The sequence below is a fragment of the Somniosus microcephalus genome, chromosome 20 (assembly GCF_052327205.1).
Source record: "Somniosus microcephalus isolate GS21.2 chromosome 20, FLI_Smic_1.0, whole genome shotgun sequence".
Lineage (NCBI taxonomy): Eukaryota > Metazoa > Chordata > Chondrichthyes > Squaliformes > Somniosidae > Somniosus > Somniosus microcephalus.
Genome location: NC_141006.1, coordinates 54671134 through 54684369, shown reverse-complemented (window position 1 = coordinate 54684369; position 13236 = coordinate 54671134). Strand labels below are relative to the sequence as shown.

At 45.4% G+C, this 13236-nt stretch overlaps 1 protein-coding gene across 1 annotated transcript in view; it reads left to right on the top strand.

Moving 5' to 3' along the window:
• Positions 1-13236, top strand: part of LOC147103276 (connector enhancer of kinase suppressor of ras 1-like) — a 99035-nt gene that overhangs the window by 2316 nt on the left and 83483 nt on the right. The window contains exons 2-4 of the mRNA XM_085962739.1: positions 9224-9381; positions 11543-11733; positions 12529-12616. Coding sequence (XP_085818865.1) covers positions 9224-9381; positions 11543-11733; positions 12529-12616 — 437 coding nt within the window. The remainder of the gene's footprint in view (positions 1-9223; positions 9382-11542; positions 11734-12528; positions 12617-13236) is intronic.

Below are 13236 nucleotides of genomic sequence, written 5' to 3'. Positions count from 1 at the left end.
TAATCATAGGAAGGAGATTATTGGCCTTGATAGGGGGCAGGGGCCGATGGGGGGCAACATAATCAAGTCCAGGTATCAGGAGGAAAAGTTGAGAGTTTTATTTGGAAGATAAGAGACTTTGAAGTGGTCTAAACAAAGTTTTCAAAATAATGTAGGAAATGGGCGGAGTTGATCCTGGCAAATTGGTCACTATGGCGAAGGGTTCAAATACCAAGGAGTACAGGTTAAAATGTAGGAAGAATGGAGGTTTGCTGAAACTTTTTCACCAAAGACTATTAGAATTATAGGGTAAACTACTAGAGAAGGCAACTGAAGTGGGCCAGTGTAACTGGGCTAAGGAGAAAATTGGATGTTTTTCTGGAGAGAGACGGGATTGAAGAGCCTGGTGAGATCTATCACAAAGGGACAGGCTTGTTGGGCGCAACAGCCTCCTCCTGCTTTTAAAAATACTTCTATTTTTCATCTTCCTAAGGGCCCTGATATGTGTCAGCTCCAGGGATTCTGTAAAGTTCACTGTGTCTATCAGAGCAGAGTTTGCTTTCTTCAGAATTTAAACTTATTGCTTTTCTCTTTCATCCTCTTAACTCTCCATGTTGCCCACGATCCCTGGATGATATTCATCTGCTAGGAGGTGCATCTATGAAGATGTCGGCCTCCATTCTGCATCATGCTAATATGTCTAAGGTTAGGAACTCACTGCACTGCATATTGTGACGGGGATCTATGTCCTCCTGTTCCACAATGTATAACGCTGGAACCCAAAGCATTGTCACTTCATTCTTCAAGCACTCTGATACAGTCACCTGTGGCAGCAACAGTACAAGTGGATGCAACACTCAGGTGAAGGGTCTGCTCTTTCTTTTAGTTTCCCTATAACTGCCGATGTATCACCTGTATCCTCCGTAACTAAAGGAGAAAGCAAAAATTCAGGGTAAGTTTGTTAGAGGCCAAACTTCCTTTAGACAATATGTCTGCTTATTATTACTCAGTTTGGTGCGGGTGTCTCTGGTAACCCCTTCAGAGTCCTGAGAAATTCTGACTGTGTTTCATAGAAAGGAATGCCACACAAACTGTCTGTACAGTCCTCTCCCTCTCCAGGAGACACCATTAACCATCTGAAGTGGAAAGATTAAAACTCAATGACACGACATGGGTTCGGGGACAGGACATAGATTTTGCTTTAAAAAAAAATTTATGAATGGGGATAGAGGAGCCTACTTATCCAGCAGATTTTATGAACTTCAGGAAGGTAAGTAAAGGAATACAATAGCAAAATACTGTGGATGCTGGAAATCTGAAATAACAACAGAAAATGCTGGAAATACTCAGCAGGCCAGGCAGCATCCGTGGAGAGTGAAACTCTTGCTGTATAAGACAATAATTGTAAGAGGCCATTCTTTATGTACAATGGGCTATTTCATATATATCCAAACTGCTTCAAAAGCTTGGCAAGGTAACTAAGCCCAAGCATTAACTGCAATAACACCTTTAACATTGCCAAATGTACCCACGACAGGAGAAAATTCAAATTTCCTTCAAATCCATCCAATACACTCAAATGAGCTAATTGCTGTTTATACACAACATATGCAAATCAAACCCTCTGAGATGGTTTGCATTAACCCGGCTCCATCTGTCAGTTTCACATTGTCACTAATGTGGTTCACAGAAAAGATGGTCCATTTTATTGAGGGTACAGTGCAGTGAACTGTCTGTCAATGTTTGAGGATCTGGGGTGATGTAGATTGCGATCAACTCAATCACAGGTGGGTGTTCCACCTGTGGTTGAAACTACCCACAAAACCTAATGTGAATCAGATTGCAGTGCAAGGTATTGATGAGATCACAACAGGAGCACTGTGTAGTTTTGGGTCACCTAATCATAGGAAGGAGATTATTGGCCTTGGTCTGGGACCCTTCATCAGTACTGGAAAAAGCTGGAGATGTAACATATTAAGCAGGTGCAGAGACAGGGCGGGGGGTGGCGCGTTAGGAGGGGAGGAAGGAATTGAAAGGACATCCTGTACTTTTGTAAGAGGCAGGAAAGATAAAATATTGCAAATGGGAATGGCAAAAATCATACAGCATGAAAAAAGGGGGCAGGGATAATTATCTGAAATTGTTGAACTCGATGTTGAGTCCGGCAGGCTGTAAAGTGCCTAATCGAAAGATGAGGTGCTGTTCCTCGAGCTTACGGTGAGCTTCATTGGAACAATGTAATAGGCCGAGGACAGAGAGATCAGAGCGGGAGTGAAGCGGTGAATTAAAGTGACAGGCGACCGGAAGCTCAGGGTCACCCATACGGACTGAACAGAGGTGTTCCGCAAAGCGATCGCCCAATCTGCATTTGGTCTCCCCAATGTAGAGGAGACCGCGTTGTGAACAGCGAATACAGTATATTAAATTGCAAGATGGACAAGTAAATCGCTGTTTCACCTGGAAGGGGTGTTTGGGGCCCTGGACAGTGGGAAGGGAGGAGGTAAAAGGGCATGTGTTGCATCTCCTGCGCTTGCGTGGGAAGGAGAATGGCTGTTAGGGGTGATTGAGGAGTGGACCAGGGTGTCGCGGAGGGAGCGGTCCCTTCGGAATGCTGAAAGGGGAGGTGAGAGGAAGATGTGTTTGGTGGTGGGATCACGTTGGAGGTGGCGGAAATGGCGGAGGATGATACGTTGAATGTGGAGGCTGGTGGGTTGAAAGGTGAGGACAAGGGGAACCCTATCGTGGTTCTGGGAGGGAGGGGAAGGGGTGAGAGCAGAAGTGCGGGAAATGGAACAGACACGGTGTCAACCACAGTAGAGGGGAATCCTCGGTTGAGGAAAAAGGAAGACATGTCGGAAGCACTGGTATGGAAGGTGGCATTGTCAGGTAAGTAAAGGATGTGCTCTGAATATCTGAAAGCATTAAGTTGTAGATATTCAGGGTTTCAGGCAGAAAGGCACTTTAGTGAGCATTCTGGCATAAAGTGCTTCCAGTTATTCCCCATCCATTGTGTTTGCAAGTTCCCGCTAGTGGCAAATTAAACCATCCAATCGTATCTTGGCTGAAGATGTAATGTTGGTTGAACTATGCAAATTAACCTTCTGTTATGGCTTGGGATTTTTCCAAGACTTTTTTTCTTGTGTAAACGGATCGTCAACAGTTTCTGCAAACAGACTGCGTCCCTTAACAACTCAAACCGGTTTCTCTCACTCCCTGCTGCAATGGGTGTAGTTCAGGTCTTGCTTTAAATGTGCTGGAGAGAACATAGGAGGCATGTAGAATGTGGAAAATATTCACTGTGCTGGGCTGGTTTGTACAGGTTAGACCACAGATCAGATTTATTTACAATTTAAAATGATTCATAGACGCAGACACCAAACCAAAATACTGTACAGCAAGCTGGTAACTTACAATAAGTACAGTTGAGTGACAGCATCCCACAATGCCTTTGGAAAGACTCGGGTCCTGACATTCCGCAGGGATTGACCCGATAGCCCACCTTGGAGAAGTGGGGTAAATGGCGGATCTTTAGTCATTCACACCGTTACTCTGGGGGTTCCTCTAATCTCCCGCTGAAGTTACAGGGGAAGATGCGGAGAAGCCTGGCAGCTTGTAAACTGGTTATCCATGAACTGGCTCCTAGTCTATGCTGTTAGATCTGCTTTCTGCAGGCTTATAGATTCAGTTTCACTGGGGTCTTAAACACCTCCCGCCACCAGGTGATGGGAAGCATATTTAACAACTCATAGATGCCTGGCTCACAGAATCCAAGTTAAAAGCAGATCAGTACAACAGGGCTTTCTGTCCCCTCTAACATATGGAGCAGCCTGATCAACAGAACTAATGATGGGTAACATTTCTACACTAGATCCCTTGATGAAGAAGCAGTCTCTTTGAAGATTGTTGCTTTATTTTTGGGTTATTTCTATCTTCTTACTATAGACTTCTTTTGACTCTTATTTCTTGGATCATTCTTCTAGACAAGTCCCAACTTCCTATATCTTCAGGAGTTTCTATCCCAGCCTTGGGTTAACTTTCAGTAATGTGCCCAGGATAATGAAACAGAAAGCTCTGTCAGTTCATTATTTTAGCTGCTGGACTTATTCTATACCTCCAAAGGATTTCTTGTCTTCAATGAATGAATATAGCATTACACCTTCAGACTCTGTTTTAAGTTCAAAACTATTAACTGAATGTATTTAATAAAAGACAAACAAGTAACTGTTCAATAACACAGATAAATATTTATAGTAGAAATTCTTCCATCTAACTCCTCAAGTGGAAAGACAACAAAAGGATCATAACTGCTAGCTCTAAAATAACCCTTTGTTTTATATGATGCAGTGTTTCCTTTCTTACCATGTGTGCCTGTACCAACGTAAACTATCAGGTAAAGATCATCTCTCTCTCTCTCTATCTCTTCCTCTCAATCTCTCTTCCATCCCTTCCATTTCCAACTGGTTCCTCCTCTGAGATTTCAATCTGACTCCATTTCAAACAGAACAACTCTTTTTATATCCTAGATAAGAGTTACTGGGATTTCCAGGATTTTGGATCTCTAAACCATCAAATTTAAAAACGACCTGTCAGTCATACACAAGCCACACAACATGACTTTTGAATCATTCTCTCTTTAGCCTGCAACTGATAAAACGTGCAGCATTGTATTGACATAAACCTGGTATAAGAATTTGGCCTGCAGTTGTTTTTTAACTATGTACTATGACTGGAATTAAAGGAACAGCCAAAAAAAACTGGACAAAATTACTTATTTTTGTCACAATTGTAAAGCAAATCGTAATAGTCTTAGCACCTTGGTAAATAATTTGATGACAGTTGTGTTCCAACCTCGGGAGTTTCCTATATTTTCAGCGCACATCTTGGAACGTGATAATTACTCTGCCCCATCACACCAAGATGATGGAATGTTAATGAGATAAACATACTCTGCAATCCCAATACCATTGTACCAGTTGATATCCTAGTTCATAATAATGAAAGTACATGGTTTAACCTCTCTAAACATGCTTGGGTTAGCTGGCTGTGATTCAGATACACAATGGTCAATTTTCCGATTGCACATTCCATCCATTCTGGAACACACCCAGGATTTTGCTCTGTAACTCTGCACTTTTGGAAAATCGGTCCAATAATCTCCGAGCAGCTGTTTCAGTTTTCAGTACGGCACTTGGAATGCATCTTAGAGCTGGGTTACCACCAATTTTAAAAGGCACACATACGAGATCTACACAGATAACAGGACGAAAGCTCCATTTTGTCAGTGTTGTATAACGTTGGTGGGGGAGCGATGAGATGAGAAACAGATTGCGCCATTTCCCTGAAATAGAATGGCCAGCTACAGTGGAAAAGGAAAAGAATAAGTTCTTGGACAGGGTTGAAGAACAGGGGCCGTTGAAAAGCCTGGGCCATCATCACTTGAAACGCAAGTTAATTGAGTATTCCACAGCTTTCAGGACTGTAGAAAGATAAACAAAGGCGCTCAAAACAGTGTCGAGTGAAAATAGAACACAACATAAATGTAGCTCAGAGAAAGTCCACAGAGCAAATACCTTTCCCAGTCTGACATAATTGACTCACTGATGGGAAAGATTTCACCTTGCTTGCACATGCTCAGACTGGTAAGTGAGAATAATATTTGCCTGTTTAACTGGTAAATCCTATTCTAGCCTCCTCCAGCACTGCCAACAATATTTAATTAAGCCTGGTCGATCTTCTGGTTTCAATCACCTGATGTAATGCCCTGTGCCACTAGTATATTAAACATTGGTTCCCTGTTTTTGGAACAGTCTGATTGTAAAAGTGTCTGCAGTTTAAGCAGTCTGGAATCTTGTATCGTAAATTCTCTCGTGTGTCAGCTTGGCTCAGTTGGTAGCACTCTCAACTCTAACTCATAATTTAGGTCAACACTCAGTGCAGTGGGAGTGCTGCACTGTTGGAGGTGCCATCTTTTGATGGGATGGTAAACTGAGGTCCTGTCTGCTCAGGTGGATGTTAAAGATTCCATGGCACTATCCAAAGAAGAGCAGGGGGATTTGTCCTGTCCAACATTCCTCCCTCAACCAACATCACAGGAGTTTAACCAGCCAAATCTGTGCAGTTGGCCAGCACAGAGCCCTGATTAGCATCTCACTACTTGTCCAGCCAGGACCACTCAGAGCTGAGTGGGAAGAGTTCAGACCCCAGGGGCAGAACTACCCTTCCAGTTTCTATTGGTGAACCAAACTGGCTTGTCCAACAGTACCCTGTAAGAAATCACACAACACCAGGTTATAGTCCAACAGCTTTATTTGAAATCACAAGCTTTCGGAGCGCTGCTCCTTCTTCAGGTGAAGTGGAGAAATGCATAAAGACACAGCTTATATAGTCAGAGAATCATGTCAGATGTTTACAGGTAACCTTTCCAACTGCCATTTATCACACCTCGGCAGAGAGATAATCACAGCAGTCAAAGGTGCGAATGGTGTCCAAACAGGTCAGTCAGGGAAACATTACATCAAAGAACAATGAGGTGGGGTCACAAGGGGTCAAATATTGCAGATGCTGGGGTCTGTATGAAAAACAAAAAAACAGACAAAAAACATTTTTTTTGGCTGGAAATCACAGCAGGTCCGGCCGCATCTGTGTAGAGAGAACAAGCCAATGTCGACTCGAGTCTGGATGACCCTGCATCAGGTGGGGTTACATGTAGCGTGACATGAACCCAAGATCTCGGTTGAGGCCGTCCTCATGGGTGCGGAACTTGGCTATCAGTTTCTGCTCGACGATTTTGCGTTGTCGTGTATCTCGAAGGCCACCTTGGAGAATGCTTACCCGAAGATCGGAGGCTGAATGTCCTTGACTGCTGAAGTGTTCCCCGACTGGGAGGGAACACTCCTGCCTGGTGATTGTTGCGTGGTGTCCGTTCATCCGTTGTCGCAGTGTCTGCATGGTCTCGCCGATGTACCATGCTCCGGGGCATCCTTTCCTGCAACGTATGAGGTAGACAACGTTGGCCGAGTCACATGAGTATGTACCATGTACCTGGTGGGTGGTGTCCTCACGTGTGATGATGGTATCTGTGTTGATGATCTGGCATGTCTTGCAGAGGTTGCTGTGGCAGGGTTGTGTGGTGTCGTGGTCGCTGTTCTCCTGGAAGCTGGGTAATTTGCTGCGAACGATGGTCTGTTTGAGGTTAGGCGGCTGTTTGAAAGCGAGTAGTGGAGGCGTGGGGATGGCCTTAGCGAGGTGTTCGTCGTCATCGATGACATGTTGAAGGCTGCGAAGAACATGGCGTAGTTTCTCCGCTCCGGGGAAGTACTGGACAACGAAGGGTACTCTGTTGGTTGTGTCCCATGTTTGTCTTCTGAGGAGGTCTATGCGATTTTTCGCTGTGGCCCGTCGGAACTGTCGATCGACGAGTCGAGCGTCATATCCCGTTCTTACAAGGGCGTCTTTCAGTGTCTGTAGGTGTCCATCGCGTTCCTCCTTGTCTGAGCAGATCCTGTGTATTCGCAGGGCTTGTCCATAGGGGATGGCTTCTTTAACGTGGTTAGGGTGGAAGCTGGAGAAGTGAAGCATCGTGAGGTTGTCCGTGGGCTTGCGGTAGAGTGAAGTGCTGAGGTGTCCGTCTTTGATGGAGATTCGTGTGTCCAGGAATGAGACTGATTCTGAGGAGTAGTCAACAGTACCCTGGAGTACTCTGTACCTGCTTGTCTAGATTGACTTGGTTCTGAACTTCCATTGCCAGGTATATTTTCTTAGAGCCACCACAACCCAAAAGAGACCTTACTCATCCCCTCCTACCCAAGTTCATAGCCGTTTAATTTAATCACATTGCTGAATTCCCCAATTAACAGTCATTAAATTACCCATGTGGTGATTTGATTGGCCACTAGTTGGTCAATAGATAACTGATGAACATGGGTTTGAGACCTGCTAAATAAACTGTAGATACTAGGAGGTCATCATGAGTGATGTAGGGAGCAGTACAATGCACCTTAAAATGTGTGAGTGCACTACCACCATGTCCCTGATTGCAGCTGGGACACACCACATCCCATCGGATGGTTTCACCAGTTGGAGGTGTTGAGCTTCAACAGCACCTGGTTGTTTCTGTGGAACCCAATTGTGCGAGGCACCAGGCTGTTTATAAGTGCCATGGGATGTTTTATGACATTAAAGGCACTTTATAAATGCAAGTTCTTATTGTTGTATGTTGGTATAGCCAGGCTCCAGGGAATGGCTCCCAGCAGCTGTCTTGCCAGGTCTGAGTTTCCTAGTCAGCCGCAATGAAAATGTTCCATCAGCGTGATGGAAGGACCTACAGGGCAGCTTGCGATATGCTGGTAAACCAAAACACAACTTCAAGTGAATCGGCAATACAGACAGGGTATTAACACTGCCTGTCTGCTGTCAGGTTTACTGGTGCTTATTTCACTCCTTCACGAGATTAAATAATTGGAGAGAGTGTCCACGATGGCGTAAGATGAGCAGGGTGGGCTGTCACATACTGCGAGGGGTGGGTGAGGGTGAGTTGTTGAGCACTGCGCTGGGCGGGTGAGGATGGCCTGTCACACACTGCGAGGGGTGGGTGAGGGTGGGCTATCAGCACTGTGCAGGGCGGGTGAGGGTGGGCTATCAGCACTGTGCGGAGTGGGTTGTCACATACTGCACGGGGTGGGTGAGGGTGAGCTGTCAGCACGGCACAGGGCGGGTGGGCTGTCAGCACGGCACAGGGTGGGTGAGGGTGGGCTGTCAGCACTGCACGGGGCAGGTGAGGGTGGGCTGTCAGCACTGCGCGGGTGAGGGTGGGCTGTCAGCACTGCATGGAGCAGGTGAGGGTGGGCTGTCAGCACTGTGAGGGTGGGCTGTCAGCACTGCGCGGGGCAGGTGGGCTGTCAGCACTGCATGGAGCAGGTGAGGGTGGGTTGTTGGCACTGAGGGTGGGCTGTCGAACATTGCAAGGGGTGGGTGAGGGCGGGCTGTCGCGCACTGAGGGCGGGTGAGAATGGGCTGTCGGGCACTGTGAGGACGGGCTGTCACACGTGAGATCAGCTAACCCAGGACAGACTAGAGACTGAACTGTCTGTGCATGTCTGTGTGGCTCAGTAACTCACCAGGCTGCATCCTTGCCTATTGCGCAGTCGGGGGAGCTGATTGTCTGTCTGTTTCTGATCTGTAAAATCAGGTCTTGTGTTAGTCAGCACTCCCTGACCCAGACTTTGCCTGTTGCTCTGTTCCCTAGGCCTGGACAGCAGTGTGCAAAATTATCCATTTGACCAATGGCAGGTGAATGGGGAGCAACTTCTGCGACTATCACAGCAGGACCTGGAGGAGCTGGGTGTGAAGCGGATAGGACACCAGGAGCTGATTCTGGAGGCAGTGGAGCTGCTGTGCACACTGGTAAGGAAGGGGCATTGCTTTGTGTGTTTAATAACACTGGCGGGAGGCTGTGGAATGAATCCATTCATTTTGCTGCCTGGGACTCTGATTTGCGTTGAGAATGTTAATATTCATGTCAATCAGTTACTGAATCCTTCAAGTTACTTAGATTTAACTCTGAGAGTGATAAGCCAGTGCCCGACCAGCAATACCTCCTGACAGTGCTACTCTATAATGTTTGTTTATATTACAACAGGTGCATTGGGCTGGACTCCTCCGTTTCAATAATTTAGCTAAATGGTGCAGGAGAGCCATTTATAAGTGACTATTGGTGTAAAGAATCTGGAGTGTTTTAGTTATTGGATGACATCATTTGTTTCAGAATTTGGTCTACATTCTACTTGAGTGTAATCCACCATTGAAACCCTCATCCTGCCTTTGTCACCTCGAGACTCGATTTGGCCCAGTTCCCCCAACCTGCCCAACTACTTGTATCCTGTCCCAATTTAGTATTATCGGCAAACTTGAAGAGCTTTATTATTATTGATTCCTCCATTTATTTCAGTCATCAATCATTAATATACATCAAACATGACATTGGCCCCAGAACCGATCCCCTACAGTACCCCACTAGTCACCTCTTTTCATAATAGCATAGTAACAATTATCAGGAGGTACATGCCATTAGTCCATCTCCCTATCCATCCACCCACCCCAACAAGATTATCGTGTCATGTTTATAAATTTAATAACCCAGAATCCTGATTATGGACAGTAACTTCTTCAGTCCCTTCTTGAACCCTGCCTTAGTTTCTTGTTGCCCTACCCTTGTCCCCGCCGTCTTCTCTCTTCTAGACAGAAAAGTTGCACAGTAGCTCACCACATGCCACAGCTCCATTATCTTGCTGGTAACAATTATCGTTACAAAGATAAGTTGCTGCTGCTCGCTTTGCATTCCCTGACTCAACCAGTTAGTTATCCACTTCAAAAGCTCCCCTTCTATTAAATGCCTTTCAACCTTCTAAAGTAATGTACTGCGTGAAAGGCCTTGCTGAAGTCTAGATCCTAAATCTGTTGAGTGACCTTGTCAACTAACCTGATTATATCCTCAAGGAACTCTAATAAATTTGTCAAACAAGATCTACCTACTGTAAAGCTATGCTGACCTATGTTTCTCCTGATGCCTTGCTATTCTCTTCCATATAAATAAACCTATAATTTTATGCTGGTGCTAAAACTATCGATTCCATTTTGTGTGGCTTTCTATTGACTGCAGTTTGCTGTACTTTGGTGAAACAGTTCCTCTCTCCAAAACAAACCTATAACAAACTGAAACTAACTGTGCAGATAACACCAGAGTGGGTTGTGTTGCGGGTTGAATACTGTCTGTACATCTACTGGATCTGGGTTTGAATGCAGTCCAGAGGCTGCTATGAGAACTCGATTATCGACTGGGCGGCTCGTGGTTTATAGTTTCACTGTACAAAGCTGCCCTCAAATTGGCAGTCTTGCTGACCTGATATCCTAGCTTCCATCACCAGACTTGTCCTCTTGGAATCACATTGATCCTAAAGAGATGCCACTTTCCCCGCCCACTCAAAGATGATAGATACTCGTTGGTGTACTCGCTCCAGAAATGAGAGAACTGCTACAGCTCGGTCCCGCTCTCTCATTCTGTCCCGGATAATGAAGTGTTGGAATTAAGCTTGTCAGAACTGACATAACTATTAGTGATTGATGGAACCAAACTGCATTGGACTGGTTTGGATCCGTTCATTTTCATTCAGTCGCCACTATTTCTGGTCTGCTACCATCAGCAGCCAAGAGAATATGGAATGTAGAATCTCAAATGAAGGGCTGCAGTGGACTCCTGGTACATCTGTTTCAGTGACCCCTTGGTTGCTGTTTATGGGTTTCCCAGTGCCCATGTTGCTTGTGTTACAGTTCAGGTAATGTGTATGGTTTAGTACTGCGATGCTTGCTTTCTGCTCATCACTCCAGTGTATTGTAGTCTGGTACAAGGATTTGCAGCAACTATAAGTGCAATAAATTGTGTGGTTTGTCCATGACTGTTGCAGATCTGAATTAGTCCTTGGTCTGTATACGGCCCTGTGTCCCTGGCCGTTGAGTATGCTGCCCATTGTTTGAGTTTCTTTCTGAATGATCTTGTCTTCTCTTTCAGACCTATGACCTAGAGACGGAGAATCTGAAGATTCTGATGGAGAAGCTGAGAGCCGTCTCTGGAACCCTTCAGTCCTTCATCGTCAGTCGGAGGAAGGTCAGCCCAGGTCCACAGAGACCTTCTGGAGACCTCCTCACCTCTGTCATAGACCTTCTTCAAACCACCAAAGCTATCTTTTCCTGGCTAAACAGGTACTCGGATTATTCCTATCGGTTACAAAGGTCTCTCATGAAATTGCCAGTCTTCCTCCCAATGCTCCTTCCTTGAGGTCATTAACTGTCAGACATTAAAATTGTTTATATAAGGGATGAAATTACACTCAGCAACAGCTTCGATTTCTACAGCGTCCTCGCTTACAGAGAGGCATCACTGTGCGGTTTGCAGGACACTGAACAAAGAGTCAAAACTGAGCAGGATGTCAGAAACTTACATTTATACTAAGTGTCCTTAATGTAGAGAAGATGCTACGAAGGAGGAACTGAGTGGATGCTGAGCCTTAGTGGGAGGAGTAGGAGAGGTGGCCCAAAACAGTGGTTGATGAAATAGGTTTTAAGAACGTTTTTAAAAGTCGTGAGGGGGTGGGGACAGAGAGGTGTAGGCGGAGGAACTTCCAGAGTAGGGTTAAGGCTCCATCATCAATGTTGGAATGGAGGGAAGGGGTGCACAGAAGACCAGCGAGCAGAGGAGGAGATGTGAAACTGGAGAAGTCTGCAGAGCTAGGGTGGGGCAAGGCCATGGAGGGATTTGTGGATGAGGCAGAAGATTTTAAACATGATACATGGTGCTGGGAGGCAGTCCAGGTCAATGAAAACCAGTGTGATGTGAATGTGGCTTTAGGCCCAGTTAGGGTGCAGGTAGTGAAGTATCGGATACGTTAATGTCTGTGGAGGTTGGCAGTAAAATCGAAGGGCTCTGGTGGTGTTTATCAGTTTTGGGGGCTCTGAGGCCCTAAAGAAATTCTAACTGCTTCTCCTTTGCCAAACCAGGTACCCGTTTATATGTATAATCAACTACTCCACCATGAAGAAAGAGATCATCAGGTTATGTGTGGAGCTGGCAGAGACTATTCACAAGGTTTGTCAAATACATCAAGTTCAGTGTAATGCATAGAATTACAGTACATAGAATTTACAGCACAGGAACAGGCCATTCAGCCCAACAGGTCTGTGCCAGTGTTTATGCTCCACAAGAACCTTCATCTCACCCTATCAGCATATCCTCCTATTCCTTTTTCCCTCATGTACATCTAGTTTCCCCTTAAATGCATTTATTTGTGAAACACTTTGAGATGTGGTGATGTGAGCAGGTACTACAAAATGCAAGGATTTTGCTTTCCTTTGTATTTCTATATTTTTCCCTTCTCTCCTGAAAGTGCTGACCCTTCCTGGGGTACAGTTCTATGGTGGCACCTCCCCCAATGGCCATATTAATTTCTGAAGTTGGTTGTAGAGGGTTTCTGGTTGTTGTGGATGGTGAGCAGACTCTGGTCTAGAGTGTGATGTGGCGAAGCCAATGGACTGCCCAGACAGGGTTTGCAATAACTTTAATATTTTGCTTATTCTTTCCCCTTCACACCCAGAAACAGCTCAAGTGCTTTAAAAGGGGTAGAGTTCTCCCTTGCGGTTAAGGTTCCATCAGTCCTACGTGCCAGCCAACACTTTCTATTCCAATTTTGCCCTCCTTTGTCTCCTGCT